We start from the raw sequence: 16,745 nt of genomic DNA, 5'->3' as shown, positions 1-16,745 counted from the left end.
GGGATGGTGAGGCAGGCTTCACTTGAAGATTTTTATAAAGGTTTCCAATTGACTAGTGATGTTGAATACAACCTTTTACAATTTGCGGATGATACAATTCTGTTTGGAGAAGGAACTTGGGAGAATTTGTGTTCCTTGAAGGTTTTATTTAGGGGATTTGAATTGGTGTCGGGTCTTAGAATTAACCTCGCTAAGACTAAATTGTATGCAGTAGGCTGTGATAAAATTTTTCAGGATGGTGCATCCTCTTTTTTAAGTTGCAAGGTTGATAAATTCCCTTTTAAATTTTTGGGAGTATTCGTTGGTGGGAATCAAAGGAGAATAAGTTTCTAGAACCCGATAATTAATTCCTTGAAAGCAAGACTTGTAGGGTAGAAAGGGAAGCTTCTCTCCATAGGTGGTAGGGTGTCTTTATTAAATAGTGTGATATCCAATTTACTGACTTACCAATGGTCGTTCTTCAAGATGCCGTCCAAATTGATTAAGGTCATTAGAGGAATCCAACGGAAGTTTTTGTGGCAAGGTGTCGTGGAAAAGAGTAGTGTGGCGTGGATTAAATGGGAAATTGTTTGTAAGGCAAGAAATAAGGGTGGGCTTGGTGTAAAGGATATTGGTAGATTCAACAACGCCTAATTAGCTAAGTGGATATGGAGATTTCTTTTAGGTAAGGGAGCTTTGTGGAGTGGAGTGATGAAGGCTCAATATGGAGACTTGAATTCTAGGGTTTGGAATTATGATGGTGAAGCTTTTGATCCTAAAGACTCGTTATGGTGGAGGGATCTATTGGATATGTGTGGTAATTCGAGGGGGTCAATGCATAGTGTTGCCGTCAAAATTGGTTCGGGTAACTTTGCTCGTTTTTGGAATTCGCATTGGCTTGGGAGAGACTATTTATCTAATCTTTTTCCAAGGCTGTTACTGGAAGCTGGTTATAAAAATGATACTGTGCAAGATTTGGGGTATTGGTTGGGTGAGAATTGGTTCTTGAAAGTTATTAAAGCGCAAGAGGTCCTCGGGCAGCAGGCGACCGGAGAGCTGGCAGAATTGCATACTCTGCTTGCGGATGTTGCAGTGTGTTCAAACAGTGAAGACGTTTTTGTTTGGCCTTTTGACGTATCAAAAAGTTATACGGTTCGCTCAAGTTATAATTTATCACAACGTGATCAAGAAGGTGGAAGGCTGGACATGGGCATTAATCAGGGGCTGCAGCTTATTTGGGCGTCACAGGTACCTTCGAAGTTAAAAATCTTCTGCAGGCGAGTTATTCTGGACAGGATTCCGACGAGGAATCAGCTGCTTCGGCGCGGAATTATTGCGTATAATAAAGAGGCTTTGTGCGCTTTCTATGAGCTGCACTGTGAAGACCCATCTCATATCTTTATTTTCAGTCCTATGATCCAAAACCTGTGGGATAGAATTAAGCAATGGCTGGATATAGACTCACACTGGGCAGTGGACTGTTGTAGCCAAATTCTTGTGGGGGTTACCACATTGTCGGGGAAGATTCAATGTAAAAGGGCTGCAGTTATTTGGGTAACTATATGGTGGTGTATTTGGAAGGTTAGATATAATATCATTTTCAATAATGCGGTTTTTGATGGTGATGAACTATTCTACTCGATCCTTTGGCACTCTTGGTGGTGGCTTGCTATAGAAGCTAAAGATAGAATTAGAAGTAATTTTTATGAATGGTTCAAAAACCCGTCCTTGTGTTTGTGAGTCTTTAGTTTCGTGGGTTGTTTGTTTTCTGTTGGTTTTCTGTTTGTTTTCAGGTTTCCAGTTTTCTCTTGTAAGGGTTGAGTACCCCTAGTTCTCTTTTAATTCAAGAGTTACTTATGAAAAAAAAAACATATTATAATTGATTAAATATATTTTATAGTAGAGACATAAAATCATATTACTAACATACGCTAATTTGTCAAGGTAATAACATATTATAATTGATTAAATGATTAATAATTAATAGGTAAGTTGCTCTCTTTCAAAAAAATATATTCTTAGAATCGTTAATAGGCAACATGTTTTCCTTAAAATTTATAAATAATGTTATGGTGATATATGAGTGTTGAGCATCATAGTTATAATTATAAATATTTTTAATATGTAACTGTTCATCGATATTAACGTTTATAGTTATAAATAAAAGGGGGAAAAGTATAGCTATAGAATCTTCTAAGAAAACCAAAAAATTAAAATTTGAAATCAAAAGTATTCTTTAATTGAAATGGTCGGTGAGATATTCCACAACATTAAAGAGATAAAAATCAAATCTATTACGTATTTAATAAATAAACCACATAACCGATTATTAATGCATTAATTAGTACTACCAATTCTCGCTTCTATTAGTTATAGTAACAAAACTTGTCTTTTTATAGAAAAAGTATGAAATTGTATAAACTGATGATAAACTATCAGAAGAACGATGCAGATCATCATATGAACATCATGAACATCAACACCAACAGGAAAGTTGTTACGTATAAACCATCTTTTTAAATCCATGAAAGAATCTGGAAAGGACTGGGTCAAGGTTACCAGGAAGGGGAGAAATGGGTTTACTAGTAGCAAATGGGATATTTTTAAGAATCCCATGGAAGGAGACAGAGGCGACATTACATCTTTTTTCATTACTGACTTTGAACAAAAATGGGGTGCAAAAGATCTTTTTTTTGAGCTGAAAAATTTTGGTGTGGTGGATGAGATTGTTATACCACCAAAGAAAGAATGGAGAGGAGAGAAATACGGCTTTGCGAGGTTTGTTAAGGTTGAGGATGTTAGATTGTTGGAGGTAAAACTTGACAACCTTTGGTTAGAAGGGAGAAAGCTGAAGGCCAATGTCGCTAGATTTAAAAGGAAAGATCATAAAGGTATCAAGCTGGTAGAGCCCCAGGATCATGTTAGGCATGGAAAGAACGTGTCTAGTGGACTGATGCCGAAGGGTGTAAAGACGTTTCATCAGGGAAATGGAGGTGGAATCAACTTTGCACATAGGAAGCAACCGTTTACCTATGCGGACTCACTGAAACAGAGCAAACCGGATAGGGGAGCCCCTGTAAAAGGGGAAGTTTCTAAACAGAGCTCTTTGAACAACAACTTAGCAGGGGAAGTGAGCAATCCAGAGACAACACATAAAACATTTTTCTATAGTTCTAAAACAGAAGAGACTGACCGCTTTCGTAACGCTATGGTGGGAGTAGCGAAGGCAACGGGGATGGCATATGGCGTGAGCAAGAGCTTGTTGGAGGAGGGTATTTTCACTGTAGTGGCAACACCTCTGGGCCCAAATCTGTGTTTATTGGAAGAGAATCGGCGGGGGACTTAGAGCTGTTGCTAAGGGATGCTGGGGATTGGAAAGAACGATGGTTTAAGGAAGTGAGGAAGTGGACGAAGAAGGACGTTGAATGTGTTAGAACCGTGTGGGTGTCTATCTACGGAATCCCTTGTTTTGTGAGGAACAAAAGTTTTTGTGAGATTCTGCTCTCCGACATTGGGGCGGTGGTGAACGGGGACGACTTTGAAGGCAACCAGATCTGGATGGATGTGACAAAAGTGATGGTGTTCACTAACCTTATAGAAACCATTAACAGGAAGATTGTAGCATGTGTGGATGGGGAGATGTACAACATTCTTGTGAAGGAGGATGCGATGGTGAGAGTGGGGGACATGGAGGATGCATGGTCCGAAACAGCGTCGTCATCGGAGGCCTCCGTTGACTCAGAATCCATGGCGGAGAGAGAATCGGAGGAGGCGGAGGAGGAAGCAGTAGATAGCGCGTGGGTGGACGAAAAATGGTACAGTTTCCCAGAGAGGTGTCAGAGGAGCAGGAAAGTCTATGATTCAGGTGCAGGGCAGTAGGAATCTCGGTGAGGGTGTTAAGGAAGCTAGCTACAAAGAGGGTGTTTCAATGTCAGAGAGGAAAGTTCAGGATGGCTCAGATAGTATTTCAAGTGAAAGTAGGGTGGAGTGTACAGGGTTTGTTGACATTTCTGGGATGGAGAGTAAAGGAGGTACAGAAACGGCTAAGCAGAAGAGAGAGGTAGCGGGTGGCATTAACCCTAGTTGTGTAATGGGCGCTGTGGGCCATGCACTTGTTGGGCCAAACGTAAATGTGGGGGCGGCCCAGAAGGTTATTTTGGAAAGAGACAAATGTGGCTTTTCTAAAATAAACGTTATTGAATTAGTTTTGTCGCCTAGTGCAAAACTTAATTCTATTAATTCGGTGGGACCCGGGTTTTTACAAAAGGAGAATACTTTATTGGAGGAGGGCTTATCCATGCACGTAGGAATGGAAAAAGGCGTGGGAGAGGTTTTGTCTTTTGATGATCAATGTTTTAAACTGAAAAATTCCAAGAAGGTGAGAAAGCAAATGAGGGAGATTTTCAACTTGGGTGAGAGGGTGGATAATTTCAGTTATCCTCCAGAATTACTGTTTCCTTTGCAAGCAGAGGTTGAACAGCGGATTGACAAAGGAGATATTTTTGAGGAGCATTCTTTTTCGAATAATTCTCTTACGCATTCGGATGTGAGGAACTGCAATGTTAGAGTGCTAAAGAGAGGCATAGGAGCTTCATCTGAGGGGTTGTGGAAGTCTATGAACATGTTGGGGATCACTAACTTCTCAGAATTTTGCAAACCAATTAAAAAATTGGAGGAGATGGAGTTAAGGGGTCACAAAGAGAAGGAGTCTTTGAAGGAGTCTATCAACGGGTTGAAATGATCATTTTCTCTGTAAACATTAGAGGAGGAGCTAAGAGGGTGAAGAGGAAGAGAATTGGTTTTAATATTCAGAGAGGTAGGGTGGATGTAGCTTTTATTCAAGAAACCAAGTTGAGGAATGTCCATCATCAATATGTTAAGGAGTTGTGGGGTGATGAGTGGGTGGAGTGGTCTCACTTAGAGGCCGAAGGGTCGGCGGGAGGTATTCTTATTATGTGGAAGAAAGATTTGTTCAATCTCATTTACAGTTTTCGTGGAGATGGTTATTTATGTGTGTGTGTGGAAAAGGATAACAAAAGAATATATTTCATCAACATCTATGCTTCTTGTGATCATAAGGTCAGAATGAACTCATGGAGGAAGCTTGTGGATTTGAAGAGGAGGAGTGTTGTTGGCTCTTGGTGTTTAGGAGGGGACTTCAATATGGTTACATCTCCGGAGGAGAGAGTAGGTATTTCGAAGAAGAATTATAAAAGGGAGATGGACGACTTTAAAGATTTCATTAAAGAGATGGAGTTGGTGGATCCACCCACGATTGGAGGGAAGTTTACTTGGTCTAATAAGTGTGGTAGCGCGATGAGTAGATTGGATAGATTCTTGTTGACCCCTTCCTTCATTGATGATTGGAAGGTTGAAGGACAAACTATAGGAGGAAGAGATGTGTCGGATCATGCTCCCATTTGGATTCGAGACAACAAAAGGAATTGGGGACCCAAACCTTTTAGATTCAATAATCTTTGGTTTAGTCACAAGGACTTTTTCTCTTTTGTGGAGAGGGAGTGGAACTCTTTGGAGGTGAAGGGTAGGGGGGACTATTGTCTTGTTGAAAAAATGAAGGCTCTAAAACTCAAATTGTCTTTATGGAATAAGGAGGTGTTTGGATGGATTGATCTTAATATAGAGGAGGCGGAGAAAGAGATGCATTTTTTAGATAACACGTTTTGAAAATGTGCAATGACTTTTATCTTAAAGGTTCTCTTGTGAAATCTATCACCTCATCTTTCCTTTCTTTGATTCCAAAAACCAACAACCCTCAATCTTTAGGCGAGTATCGTCCCATTTGTTTGGTGGGTAGCATCTACAAAATATTGCGAAAATTTTAGCGGCTAGATTGAAGGAGGTCATTGGGAATTTGGTGTCTACCAATCAAACCGCTTTTGTTCCGGGAAGGAACATGATGGATGGTGTTCTTTTGGTCAATGAAATTTTAGATTGGGCGAGGAGGAAGAAAAGAAGTTGTCTCCTTCTCAAGGAGGACTTTGAAAAGGCGTATGATTCCGTATCTTGGCAATACCTTAGAGAAACTTTGTTGAGGATGGGTTTTGGCTCTAGGTGGATGAAGTGGATGGATGCTTGTATTTTTAACAATCATATTTCCGTGTTGGTTAATGGAAGCGCTACTAAAGAGTTTAAGGTGCAAAGAGGATTAAGACAAGGAGATCCTTTGTCTCCATTTCTCTTTGTCCTTGCCATGGAAGGATTGACCGCTTTAGTGAAGAAGTCGGTAGAGGTGGGGAACTTCAAACCTTTTATGTACGGGGAGACCGATAGTGTGGACATTCTACAATTTGCGGATGACACTATTATTCTCGGTGAAGCGTCTTGTGATAATATTTAGAATATGAAGGTGATATTGAGAGGGTTTGAATTGGTTTCCGGGTTGAGGATTAATTTTTCCACAAAGCAATATTATAGGGGTGAATGTTGGTGAGTGGTACATGAATGTCGCATTGACTTTTCTCTCTTCTAAGAAAGGAGTGGCTCCTTTCAAGTTTCTTGGAATCATGTTGGGGGATAATCCTAGAAGGAAGAAGGTGTGGTTGGAAATGGTCAATAATATAAAGAGGCGGCTTTCCTCGTGGAAGGGAAGAAACATTTCAATGGGTGGTAGAGTAACATTAATCAATTCGGTTTTGAATTCCATTCCTATTTTTACTCTCTCCTTTTTCAAGATTCCTGGGAATATCGCCAAAACAATAAGGAAAATTCAAAGTGAGTTTTTATGGAGTGGAAAGTTTGAAAATAGGAGCATTCATTGGGTTAAGTGGGAGGTGGTGTGTAGGCCTAAGGCGAAGGGTGGTTTGGGGGTTAGAGATGTAAGAGAAATGAACAAAGCTCTCCTTTTGAAATGGAAGTGGAGAATCCTCCATGATAATGAAGCTATTTGGCAAAGATTTTTTAAGGTGAGGTATGCTTGTCATAAAACAAGAATTCAAGAGATTGGGGGTGCTTTTCATAGAAGCGATGATTCCATTTGGTGGAGAGATATGTGCACGAACAATTTGTTGGATAACATTATTGATAACGATTTCTCCGGATGTTTCAATTGCTTTTGCAAAAATGGAATGGATGTTCTTTTTTGGCTCAATAAATGGTTGGGAGAACAACCACTTTGCACGGAATTCCCGGACTTGTTTGAATTGTCAAATTGGAAGCATTGTACGGTGCCGGAGGTGTTAGTGCGGATAGGAGGTTCGGTTAGGTGGGATTTTGGAGGCCTTTTTTCAGCCGGATCTACTCACGGCTTCCCCAACACTGCCGCGGCAGCAGCCAGTCCAAATTGGACTCGGTTTTGTGACCGCATACGGGGATTCACTCCTAGTGAGAATGGTTGCGACACTTTTTTGTGGTCTTTAGACGAGGATAAGGATTTCACCGTTGCGAGCATCACTCACGTGATTGATAGCGCCAAATCTTTTGCATGGGATTATCATTTGATTAATCCCTTGAAAGTGATGTGGGAGCTAAAACTACCGCCCAAGATTAAGGTCTTTGCTTGGAGATTCTTTATTGATCGGCTTCCTACTAGAGATCAATTATTGAAAAGAGGTGTTGCTAATGTATCGAGCCCGGATTGTGTGATGTGTGGTTCTTCCTTTGAATCATCTTCCCATCTTTTTTTCACTTGTCAAGAGGCAAAAATAATTTGGAAACACGTTTTTATTTGGCTCGGAATTTCGGAGGCGATTAATGTGGAGGAGATAATTTGCTTCGATGTTATTCAAGAAAAGGTGAAATATTGCAAGCGAAGAATTTTAATCAATTTTGTTTGGGTGGCTACTATTTGGAGCATTTGGCTTATGAGGAATGCTATTATCTTCCAGGGGGAGGAGTTTTGTTTCGACGTTATTTGTTCTAACATTGTTTTTCTTTCTTGGAGATGGATGTATAGCGGATATACTAAGTTTAGACCAACCTATTATGAGTGGTTTAAACTTCCTTTATCCGACACAAGCAGTCTTTAGTGCTTGGTGTTTTTTTTGTAAGGGTTGCACCCCTAGTGCGAGCTTTTCAATCAATTGCTTATTAAAAAAAAAAACAATTCTCGCTTCTATATAAATGATTAACTAAATCGTATTTATACTAAATTTACGACAACGTTAAATGATACTATAAAATTGTATTGGCATATGTAGTTATATATATATCTAGGTTTATCATTATTTCTTTTGTAATTCTCTTTCTTCTTTATTCTTAAGAATTCATCTACAGCTACACAGAATGGAAAAACAACATCAGGAAATCACACTTGTTCCTTGGAATTATAGTGACTATGGTGGAATCAAGGAAGTTGTTCTAGATATTCTTGATATAATGGACGCTTTTGATCTAAGTCCCATTTCAACCAATGATAATTCTCGTAGACATCTGTTAAGAATGACAGGAACATGTTACATACAACAAAGTCAAGAAGAAATAAGGTTGGAAATAAATCAGAAACAACCTGAAATGAAAAGTCATATTTATCAACAAAGTGGCTTATATGAAAGTACTACAATTCAAGAGATGGAGAAGGTGAATAAGAAGAGAAAGAATGAAGAGATGATGAGTCCAACATCAGAGAAAAGACAAATCAAAAGACCTAGATGGATGAATGATTATGTCTTCTATTAACGACTCTTTGGTCAAATGATTCTCAGTTTTCACTTTTATGTATTTACACGAGTTTGCTGTGTTGCACTTATGTACTAGGTTATATGAAATGATAAACAAAGTTTTCATTTTTTTTCTATGTATTTTCTGACAAAGAATTCTTGTTACTATGTACTATAATAGATATTACAAAACACCGCCTTTTTTTAAACATCATATTATGAAATGAATGATAATATCTACTCCATTCGTTTTTTATTATAAGTCGTTTTGAAAAAAAAGTTTGTATTTAAATATAAGTCGTTTTACAATTCTAATGAATAATTAATGCTACTTTTCCTATTATATCCTTAAATATTTATTATTCTCTCTCCTTTCAATTATATAAATTTATCTTCCATATATCATTAATGAAAGATAATTTTGTAAAAACTTTCATAATTTCTTATTTTCATACAACAATTATTATTTTTCTTAAATTGTGTGAAAAGTCTAAAACGACTTATAATAAAAAACGGAGGGAGTATATATTTTATATTTTCCATTGACTTAAGGAACGATTCAGTATTAAATATTATAAAGGTTATATGAAATGATAAAGAACGTTTTATAATGTGCAGAGTAATATTTATTTTTTCCCCAAAGAATCAGTGCAAACCTTTTGTAGGCAGCACTTATAACTTTAGATATAGTGCTTTTTCAAAGCTCTTCTTTACTATTAATATTTGTAGGAGTCTTCTAGTTTTTCGGAATGTTTGTCGAATATCATTTATTCATCTTGGAATTACCTTTTAGCTTTCTATAATCTAGGAGAGCTTTGTAATTTTCATACTTGGAATATCTTGCCGCTCGTTTGCTTCGAGTAGTTAGAGCTTTCCGCTTGTTTTGATTGGAGTATCCATTATACTCCCTTTCTTATTATATCATTGCTTATTAAAAAAAAAAAACTATTAAATTTGACCAAACTACTTGGATTGGAATATTCAAATGCTAAGGGCCTAACGAATGCGTAATCAATAGCCAATGTAAACAAGATATTTAATAAATCTTACATAGGAGAATTGAAGTAATTTACTAGTAATGTTCTCACATTGCGAGCAAGGTTTAAAATAATGCACACATGACGTTGCAGTTGCGTAAAGGCTTTTGCAGTTTCGGTTGATATTGATATTGAATTACTAATTGTGGTCGTAGCGGTGTGAATTAACCAACAATGTTTTTATCATAAAAATAACGAAGGTATTGGCATCTTCAAGTACCGTTTTGATTAGGTCGTTACCTTGAATGCTATATTACTATGCCCTTTTCCTACATTCAAGTTTCTTGTGCAAAAAATTAAAATTGTAGAATGAAAAAAATTTAACAGAAGTTGGATACTGAATGTCGTAAAACATCATTTTGAAGATGTATATTTTTTATTAGATATTAATTGTTAATTAATTTTGCACTAAGATATATGTTGTAGTTTATTATTTTTTAAAATTAAAAAATAACAAAAATAGTTAATCAACGGTAATAAAATTTTCAATAAAATAACTTTACAATATAGTAGTACATATTACTAGTGGTTCTCATATCACTTTCCTCACCATTTGGGTCCAATTCGAAAGCATTATCGCTGACGGAATTTGTTTGTTCAATGATTTCAAAATTAAATTATTTTGTCTGAGCCATATAATAGACTTTTATTTGTGTTGGTACATTAAAATTGAAATAAAATTTAATCAATAGTAAAAAAAAATTCAATAAAATAACTTGACAATACAACGAAAGTAGCAGTACTTATTGAAATAACTAATATTGATACATCTAATCCCAGCAGCAACTACCAGCAGTGCTCATATCACTTCCCTCACCATTTTGGTCCAATTCAAAAGCATCATTGCTGACTGAATTTGTTTGTTCAATGACTTCAAAATTAAATTGATTTGTCTTAGGCGCATAATAGACTTTTATTTGGGTTGGTACATTAAAATCGAAGTATGACGCCACTATATGAGCATTTCTAATGTATGGTGTACCAGATTGAAAATAATAAAGAACTTCGCAGTATTTGTTGTCATGAAGATTGTAGAGCCATACTGTCTTCTTCCTTTTTAGTGTTTCTCCAAATAATTCGATGTAATACCCACAAACTTCAATTATTTCCTATAGAGTCAAGTTAAAATAAAATTAAGTAGTAATAAAACAACGAATGAGATAAAATATACAAGGATGTGATATTTTCTTACCGTTGATGGATCGATAACTGTATAAAAATATATCCTGCATGAAAATAGAGAATTAATATTAAACAAAATGACAAATTGTTAAAATCAAAATTATGGCAAAATGTACTAAAAAAAATATGTTAGTATGATGAAAGAAATTAGTACATAAATGTTGAAAGAAAATAGTATTCAAGATTGATGAAAATTTAGAAGATTAAAAATAAATGGCGATAATGAAAGAAAATATTACATGATTGCACAATGAATGAATAAAGAGTGAAGAATGATGAAGAAAAAACGTGATTTTTGTGTCAATGTTGTTTTTCTTTCTTGTTTTAATTTTTTTAAAGGGTTGAAATGACTCATATTTATATAGGATGAAATGGATTGATTAAGAATATGCCATGAAAATTAATTATGAAAATTAATTGTAGACGGTGAATTTATTAAAGATTATTTTTAATTGAATTTATTAAATTACTTTTTTTAATTTTATTTTAATAATTGATTGACGAAATTGGTACTTTACATTCGTGTCATGTCTCATGCTACATATATAACACATATAGTATAAATTTCAATGATATTTTTTTACATAAATTGATTGGTGTGACCCTTTAATCCATTCTCAATTTTTTTCTATCTAGCATTTATTATTTCCTGTTGACTCCTATTTCTCAATATCTCTTCCATCAAGATTTAATTTATTACTCCAATTAGTTTAAAATAATGCAAGAGCTTTTGTTAATTAATGGGTATGTATGAGATACGTTATTTTCAACACACAATATCATCCTAGTATAACGGAACAGCTTTTGTTATTTTCATTATAGTGTCTTTTTTTTTATATGAGCATACTATGATTTAAAAAAAAAAAAACTCTCAAAATTAATTAATAATGTTATTCAAAATATATTTGTAGAAATACAGCGTTGAAGATATGATAATATATTTATTTATAAATATGATAACATTTTTTATTTTATAATTTGAACATACCACATATACAAATTATTTGAGTTTAACAACTGTTGTTTTGTTTTGAACATGCATGTTTGGCCTATCTCTGCATTTCTCTCTAATATGTTGAACTTCAGTTTTCTATTCACATTAAATACAAATATGTAATCTTGAATTCTATGGAATTTTACTTTTATTTTAATTTTAATATTTTGGGTAAGAAATGTAATATTGAATAAACAATATAATATTTTAGGTAAAAACTGTAATATTATAGATAAACAAAGTCAAAAAATTTAAAATAACTATAAAAAAAACTATATCTAGGTTTTTTATTTAACCGATATAAAAAATACGCTAGTTTTGTAAATATTAAAAGTACAGCTATTGGGGTTCGAACTCATGTGCATGTAACTATATTCCTTGGTTTTCGTATCACTGAGGTGTTAAGTGAAAGCTTTTCTTGACACCCTCCGTTACCTCGATGTCTTAGTCGAGATAAAACGCATTTCGCGTCCGAGGTTAAAAGTGTTATTTGTTGTAGTGCCACTTACAAAACCAAATTAATTAATTATTGGTTTTCAACCTAATTAATTAAATCGGCAAAAACTAGATTTTTGATAAAATTTACCCTAACCATTAACCCTAAAAATTATAATAATTAAATTAATGCATTGATTTAAATTATTAATTCAAATAAGCATATTTTAGATTATCATTAAAATAATTATCAAAGTATTTTATCACATTTTTTAATAAAAATACATAAAGAAATTAATTTTTAAAAGAATTTTAAATAAAAGAAAGAAAGAAAGAAAAAAAGGAGATAACAAAATAAATAAAAAAATGAATAAAATAATTAAAAAAAGGTAGAAAAGCTTAGCTGCGATTCTGTGTGGTTGACATGGGAGAGTCCATGGTGAGCCATCAACCTGGTGGACGTTGGATCTAGGATATTGGAAATCTGACGGCTGGAGTATGAAGGAGCATCGTGGGCTTGCGATGTGCGCATGTATGTAATCCTGTGGAAACAAATATGCAAAAAACACATTGTCTTGCCTAAGGATCTGTCATACCCCAAAATTTCCCCTACAAATTTATTTTTATTGTTTAGTATTATTATTATTATCATCCTTGTACCTAAGTTATTAAGGGGTGTGATTAGAAAATTACGTGGTCCAAATCCAATTTGGGCTCTTTAAGAAAAAAAGCCTACTAATTTACTAAGTTTTTAATTCTTTTTTACAATATAATGTATATTAATGTCAATTAACATTTGGCCCATCTTGTAATTACTTGCACCTAGAATATATAAAAAATATAGTTTGTTAATTCATATAATTTGTTTACTTTATTTTTTTTATTTATATTAACAAATTAATTCATTTCTTTGTTTTTTACATTTCATATGTATATTTCGATAATGATAAGTTTTTCTTATTATGATTTATTTTTATTTTCGTTTTTTATTAATTGTTATTATTTTTTATCAAGAGTCATATGTTAACTATTATTAATAATCCATTAACCAATTAAAAAAAATTGCAAAAAGAATTGTTTTGGAAAGTTGACCGAGTCAACCAAAAGGATTAGTTGACCGAGTCTTCATCTCCTTCCTCATGAAGACCCGCGGTGGCCACCTCCAAGCATCACAAACCCTAATTCTTACTAAGCCCAAATCCAGAAACTTAAACAGAACAAATACACAATTTTATCGAATGAGATCAGGATCGAGTACAATAACATCAATAACAGAATCAAATCTCCAGAATAACAAATCAAATCTTAACATAAAAATCGAATCAAATCTTATTAAACAAAAATGAAACATTACAATCTAAATCTCACAAATATTGCAAATCAAATCTGAAAACAAATTGAATCAAATGTTCCCATTGAATCAAAACTAACCTAATTGAAATCTCTAATTTCCTAATCTAATCTAACCTAATACATAGTTAAAACCCTAACTATATAAGCCTAAAAGGAAATCGGAAGAAAAAGAAAAAAGAAGGAGGAGAAAGCTGGGAATCCTTGGCCGCGAACCTTGGAGCTTGATCTTCGTCCTCTTCACGCCTTCAAACCTGCGATTAAAGGAAAAAGAGATTAACAAGGGAGGAGCTAACACGTTCCTGAAACGCAAGAACAAAAGGTAAATGCCAAACACTTAGCTTAATTTTTTTTTGTTTTGTTTGATTGCATGTTGTATGTTGTTCACGGTGAATCTGGGGTTCGGTAGGATTAGATTCATAGATTTGGGGCTAAGTTCCATGTTCTTTAGGGTTTCTGGGTTCGGATCATTTGAAGGTATGATGGTGGTTCACTGTGGGAGGATTTGCCAGAAACTGGGTTTGTTGGGTTTCCGGGAAAGAAAGAAAAGAGATGGGAGAAAAAGCTAGAGATAAGTGAGAGCGAAGAGCAATTAAGAGAGAGGTGAGGGAATTTGTTCATTTGTTTTGTTTTTTTTCTCTTTCTTTTGTGAAACCGAAAAAAGGTAAAGGTTAGTGGGGAAGTGGATCATTGCATTGGTAAGACAAGAAGATGGTTGTTGGAAAGTGCAAAAGAGGAAAAGATAAGATCCCTTTAGGTCCAATAACCGTACGCCACGTGGCCAATCCCAGGCCACGTGATTGGCTCGTTTTGGGGGGAGTAGACCAATGTCTTACCATAGACTCTCACATAACTCCACATGCATGCCATTGATTTCGACCTGAATAAATCCCAGTCGTCCGTTTGCCTCTGAAGGTGCACCAAATACCATACACCCACGCACACTAGATCCGGGCGGACCACATGTGTATTTGGGCTGGCCCATACGCTTTTCACACCCCTTAAATTACTTAACAAACACAAAAGACACCCCCCATGCAACATTAAAAATAAATTTTAATTAATTAATTTTGTAAAAAGAAACTTTAATTATTTAATTGTTGGTTTTTTTTTTCTGTTTTTTTTTTTTACAATTTAATTTAATTTTCTCCTCGAACCGACTATACCCATTAGTCGCAATTAGACGAGAAATAATTTTTATTTAATTAATTTATTAATATTAATTCTAATTGGCTCTTGTTGAATTCACTCCTCGACCTGACTAAAGATATTAGTCGCATTAGACGAGAGATAAAAAATATATATAATTTAAAATACATTTAATTTGTTGCCCGCGACGATCGAATCTATCGATCTGAGTAACCAGCTGTCGCCCTCGGTTTTTTATATCTCGTGAGAGATACGAACTGACTCTTCTTTTGTTTTTGAGTTTTGAAAATCAGAGAGTCGCCACCAAATTTTATTTTATCCAATTAAGGAAAGGTTTATAAAAGAAACAGAAAAACACCTTTAAGAGATTTTGGGTTCGGGGGTTGGTTATACAAAGGGAAGGTATTAGCACCCCTTTGTATCCATGGTAATCCATGGGCTCTTAATTGCTTAGCTCACTTGTTTGAATCATTTGTCTTTGTCTTGCCTTGAAATACTTGTATGTGGTTTTAAAATACCTTTGTAAATTAACTTTGTAATGATCCTTGTGCGGATGTATACAAAGTGTTTTATCTTTCGAAAAGATGTTTTGAAAAAAGATCTTTAATTTCGTAATGATCATTGTTTGGATATATACAAAATGTTGTCTTTTTTTGAAAGTTTTGTTTTGAAAAAACAATGATATATGAGACATTTGTTGTTTTGATTTGATTTGAGCAAGCAATTAGGAGATCTACCCTAAGTTTATAAGGTCCTTTCCTATTTCTTTTAGAAAATTCTCCTTTGACCGGATGTAAACAAAAGTTTGATTTTGCATTTGAAACAGTAGAATTTTGATTTTGAAAGAGTAATAGAGGGATTACCCTAAGAGGTGCAAGTGTGATTGTGTTCTGATTCAGATATTTTTGTCTTTGAAGTTAGTGACCTAACGCTTCAGTTATTATCTTTGACATACACGCAGTTTTATATGAACATAATTTAAAGTGCAGGAATGTAAAATGCGGAAAGTAAATCTACGCCATTACTTCGATTGTGCGGGAAATGTAAACTACGCTATTTACATGATTTTGACAACCTATACACTTATCTATGAATTTAAATTGCAATAAGATAAAAGGAAGTATTTTTGGATTTTTTGTATGATTGATTTTAATTAAAATTAATGCATAATTAATTTAATTAAAATGAGAAAAGGTGGAAATAAAATTTAAACCTAAAAATTAAGTCTAAAATATGTTCATATTGCTTGTAAATTAATTTTAAAATAAAACTAATTTTTATGATTTTTTGAAGTTATTTTGGAAATTTATTAAGTTAATTAACATATAATTAGGCAAATAATTATACAAATAATTAAAACTTAAAGAGAAAAATATTCTAAATATGTACAAAATTAGTCTGTAATATATAAACCTAATTTAATAAAAAGAACAATTTTTTTCTGATTTTGAGATTGGTTGAAATAATTAAAAAGCAAATATATATATATATATATATACTAATTAATTAAACAAAATATTTCAATTATTAAGAAAAATAAAATATTTTTGTGTCAAAAATTAATAGATTATTTTATAAACCTAAAAATATTTTTATTATATTTTTTTGATTTTTTAAACTATTTTAAATTAATTTTAGAAGTAAATAAAATAAAATAGAAAAATATATTAATTGATGATCTGGTGTGGTTAATAGGAAGGTCTATGGTAAGGATGAGCGTTCAGGCACGTTGGATGAGGGAATTAATGAGATCAGATGGCCTGGAAGCGAAGGAGCATGGCACGTGTATCACCTGCAAAGCACTGAATCAGAGAAAAATTAAATTAAAACGCGCGCGTACACTGGCCACTCAGGTGAGGACACCTCATCGTCTTCAATCTCTCGCCACCACTTTTAACAGCGCTTTTGTGAGAACAACGTTGTAATAAGTGATTCTCAAACCCGCAAAATAGCGAATAGGGGTAAACTCATGCAAAAAAATTTCGCGACCTATGAAGTCAACTA

General features: G+C 34.2%; 3 protein-coding genes across 3 annotated transcripts; all 3 read left to right on the top strand.

Annotated features, from left to right (window-relative positions):
- The first annotated feature begins 3 nt into the window (after nt 1-3).
- LOC131624425 (uncharacterized) lies at nt 4-1,810 on the top strand. The gene is made up of 3 exons (XM_058895366.1): nt 4-238; nt 665-1,675; nt 1,773-1,810. The coding sequence occupies exons 1-3, from the start codon at nt 4-6 to the stop codon at nt 1,808-1,810; spliced, it is 1,284 nt and encodes a 427-aa protein (XP_058751349.1).
- Nucleotides 1,811-4,716: 2,906 nt separating this feature from the next.
- Nucleotides 4,717-5,664, top strand: LOC131624424 (uncharacterized). Its single transcript, XM_058895364.1, has one exon. It carries the CDS (start codon nt 4,717-4,719, stop codon nt 5,662-5,664), a length of 948 nt encoding a protein of 315 aa, XP_058751347.1.
- Nucleotides 5,665-5,896: 232 nt separating this feature from the next.
- On the top strand, nt 5,897-6,337 carry LOC131624423 (secreted RxLR effector protein 78-like). Its single transcript, XM_058895363.1, has one exon. It carries the CDS (start codon nt 5,897-5,899, stop codon nt 6,335-6,337), a length of 441 nt encoding a protein of 146 aa, XP_058751346.1.
- Nucleotides 6,338-16,745: the final 10,408 nt, after the last annotated feature.

This window comes from Vicia villosa, unplaced genomic scaffold (assembly GCF_029867415.1).
Source record: "Vicia villosa cultivar HV-30 ecotype Madison, WI unplaced genomic scaffold, Vvil1.0 ctg.000121F_1_1, whole genome shotgun sequence".
Taxonomy (NCBI): Eukaryota; Viridiplantae; Streptophyta; class Magnoliopsida; order Fabales; family Fabaceae; genus Vicia; species Vicia villosa.
This window is presented reverse-complemented; position numbering and strand designations above follow the sequence as displayed.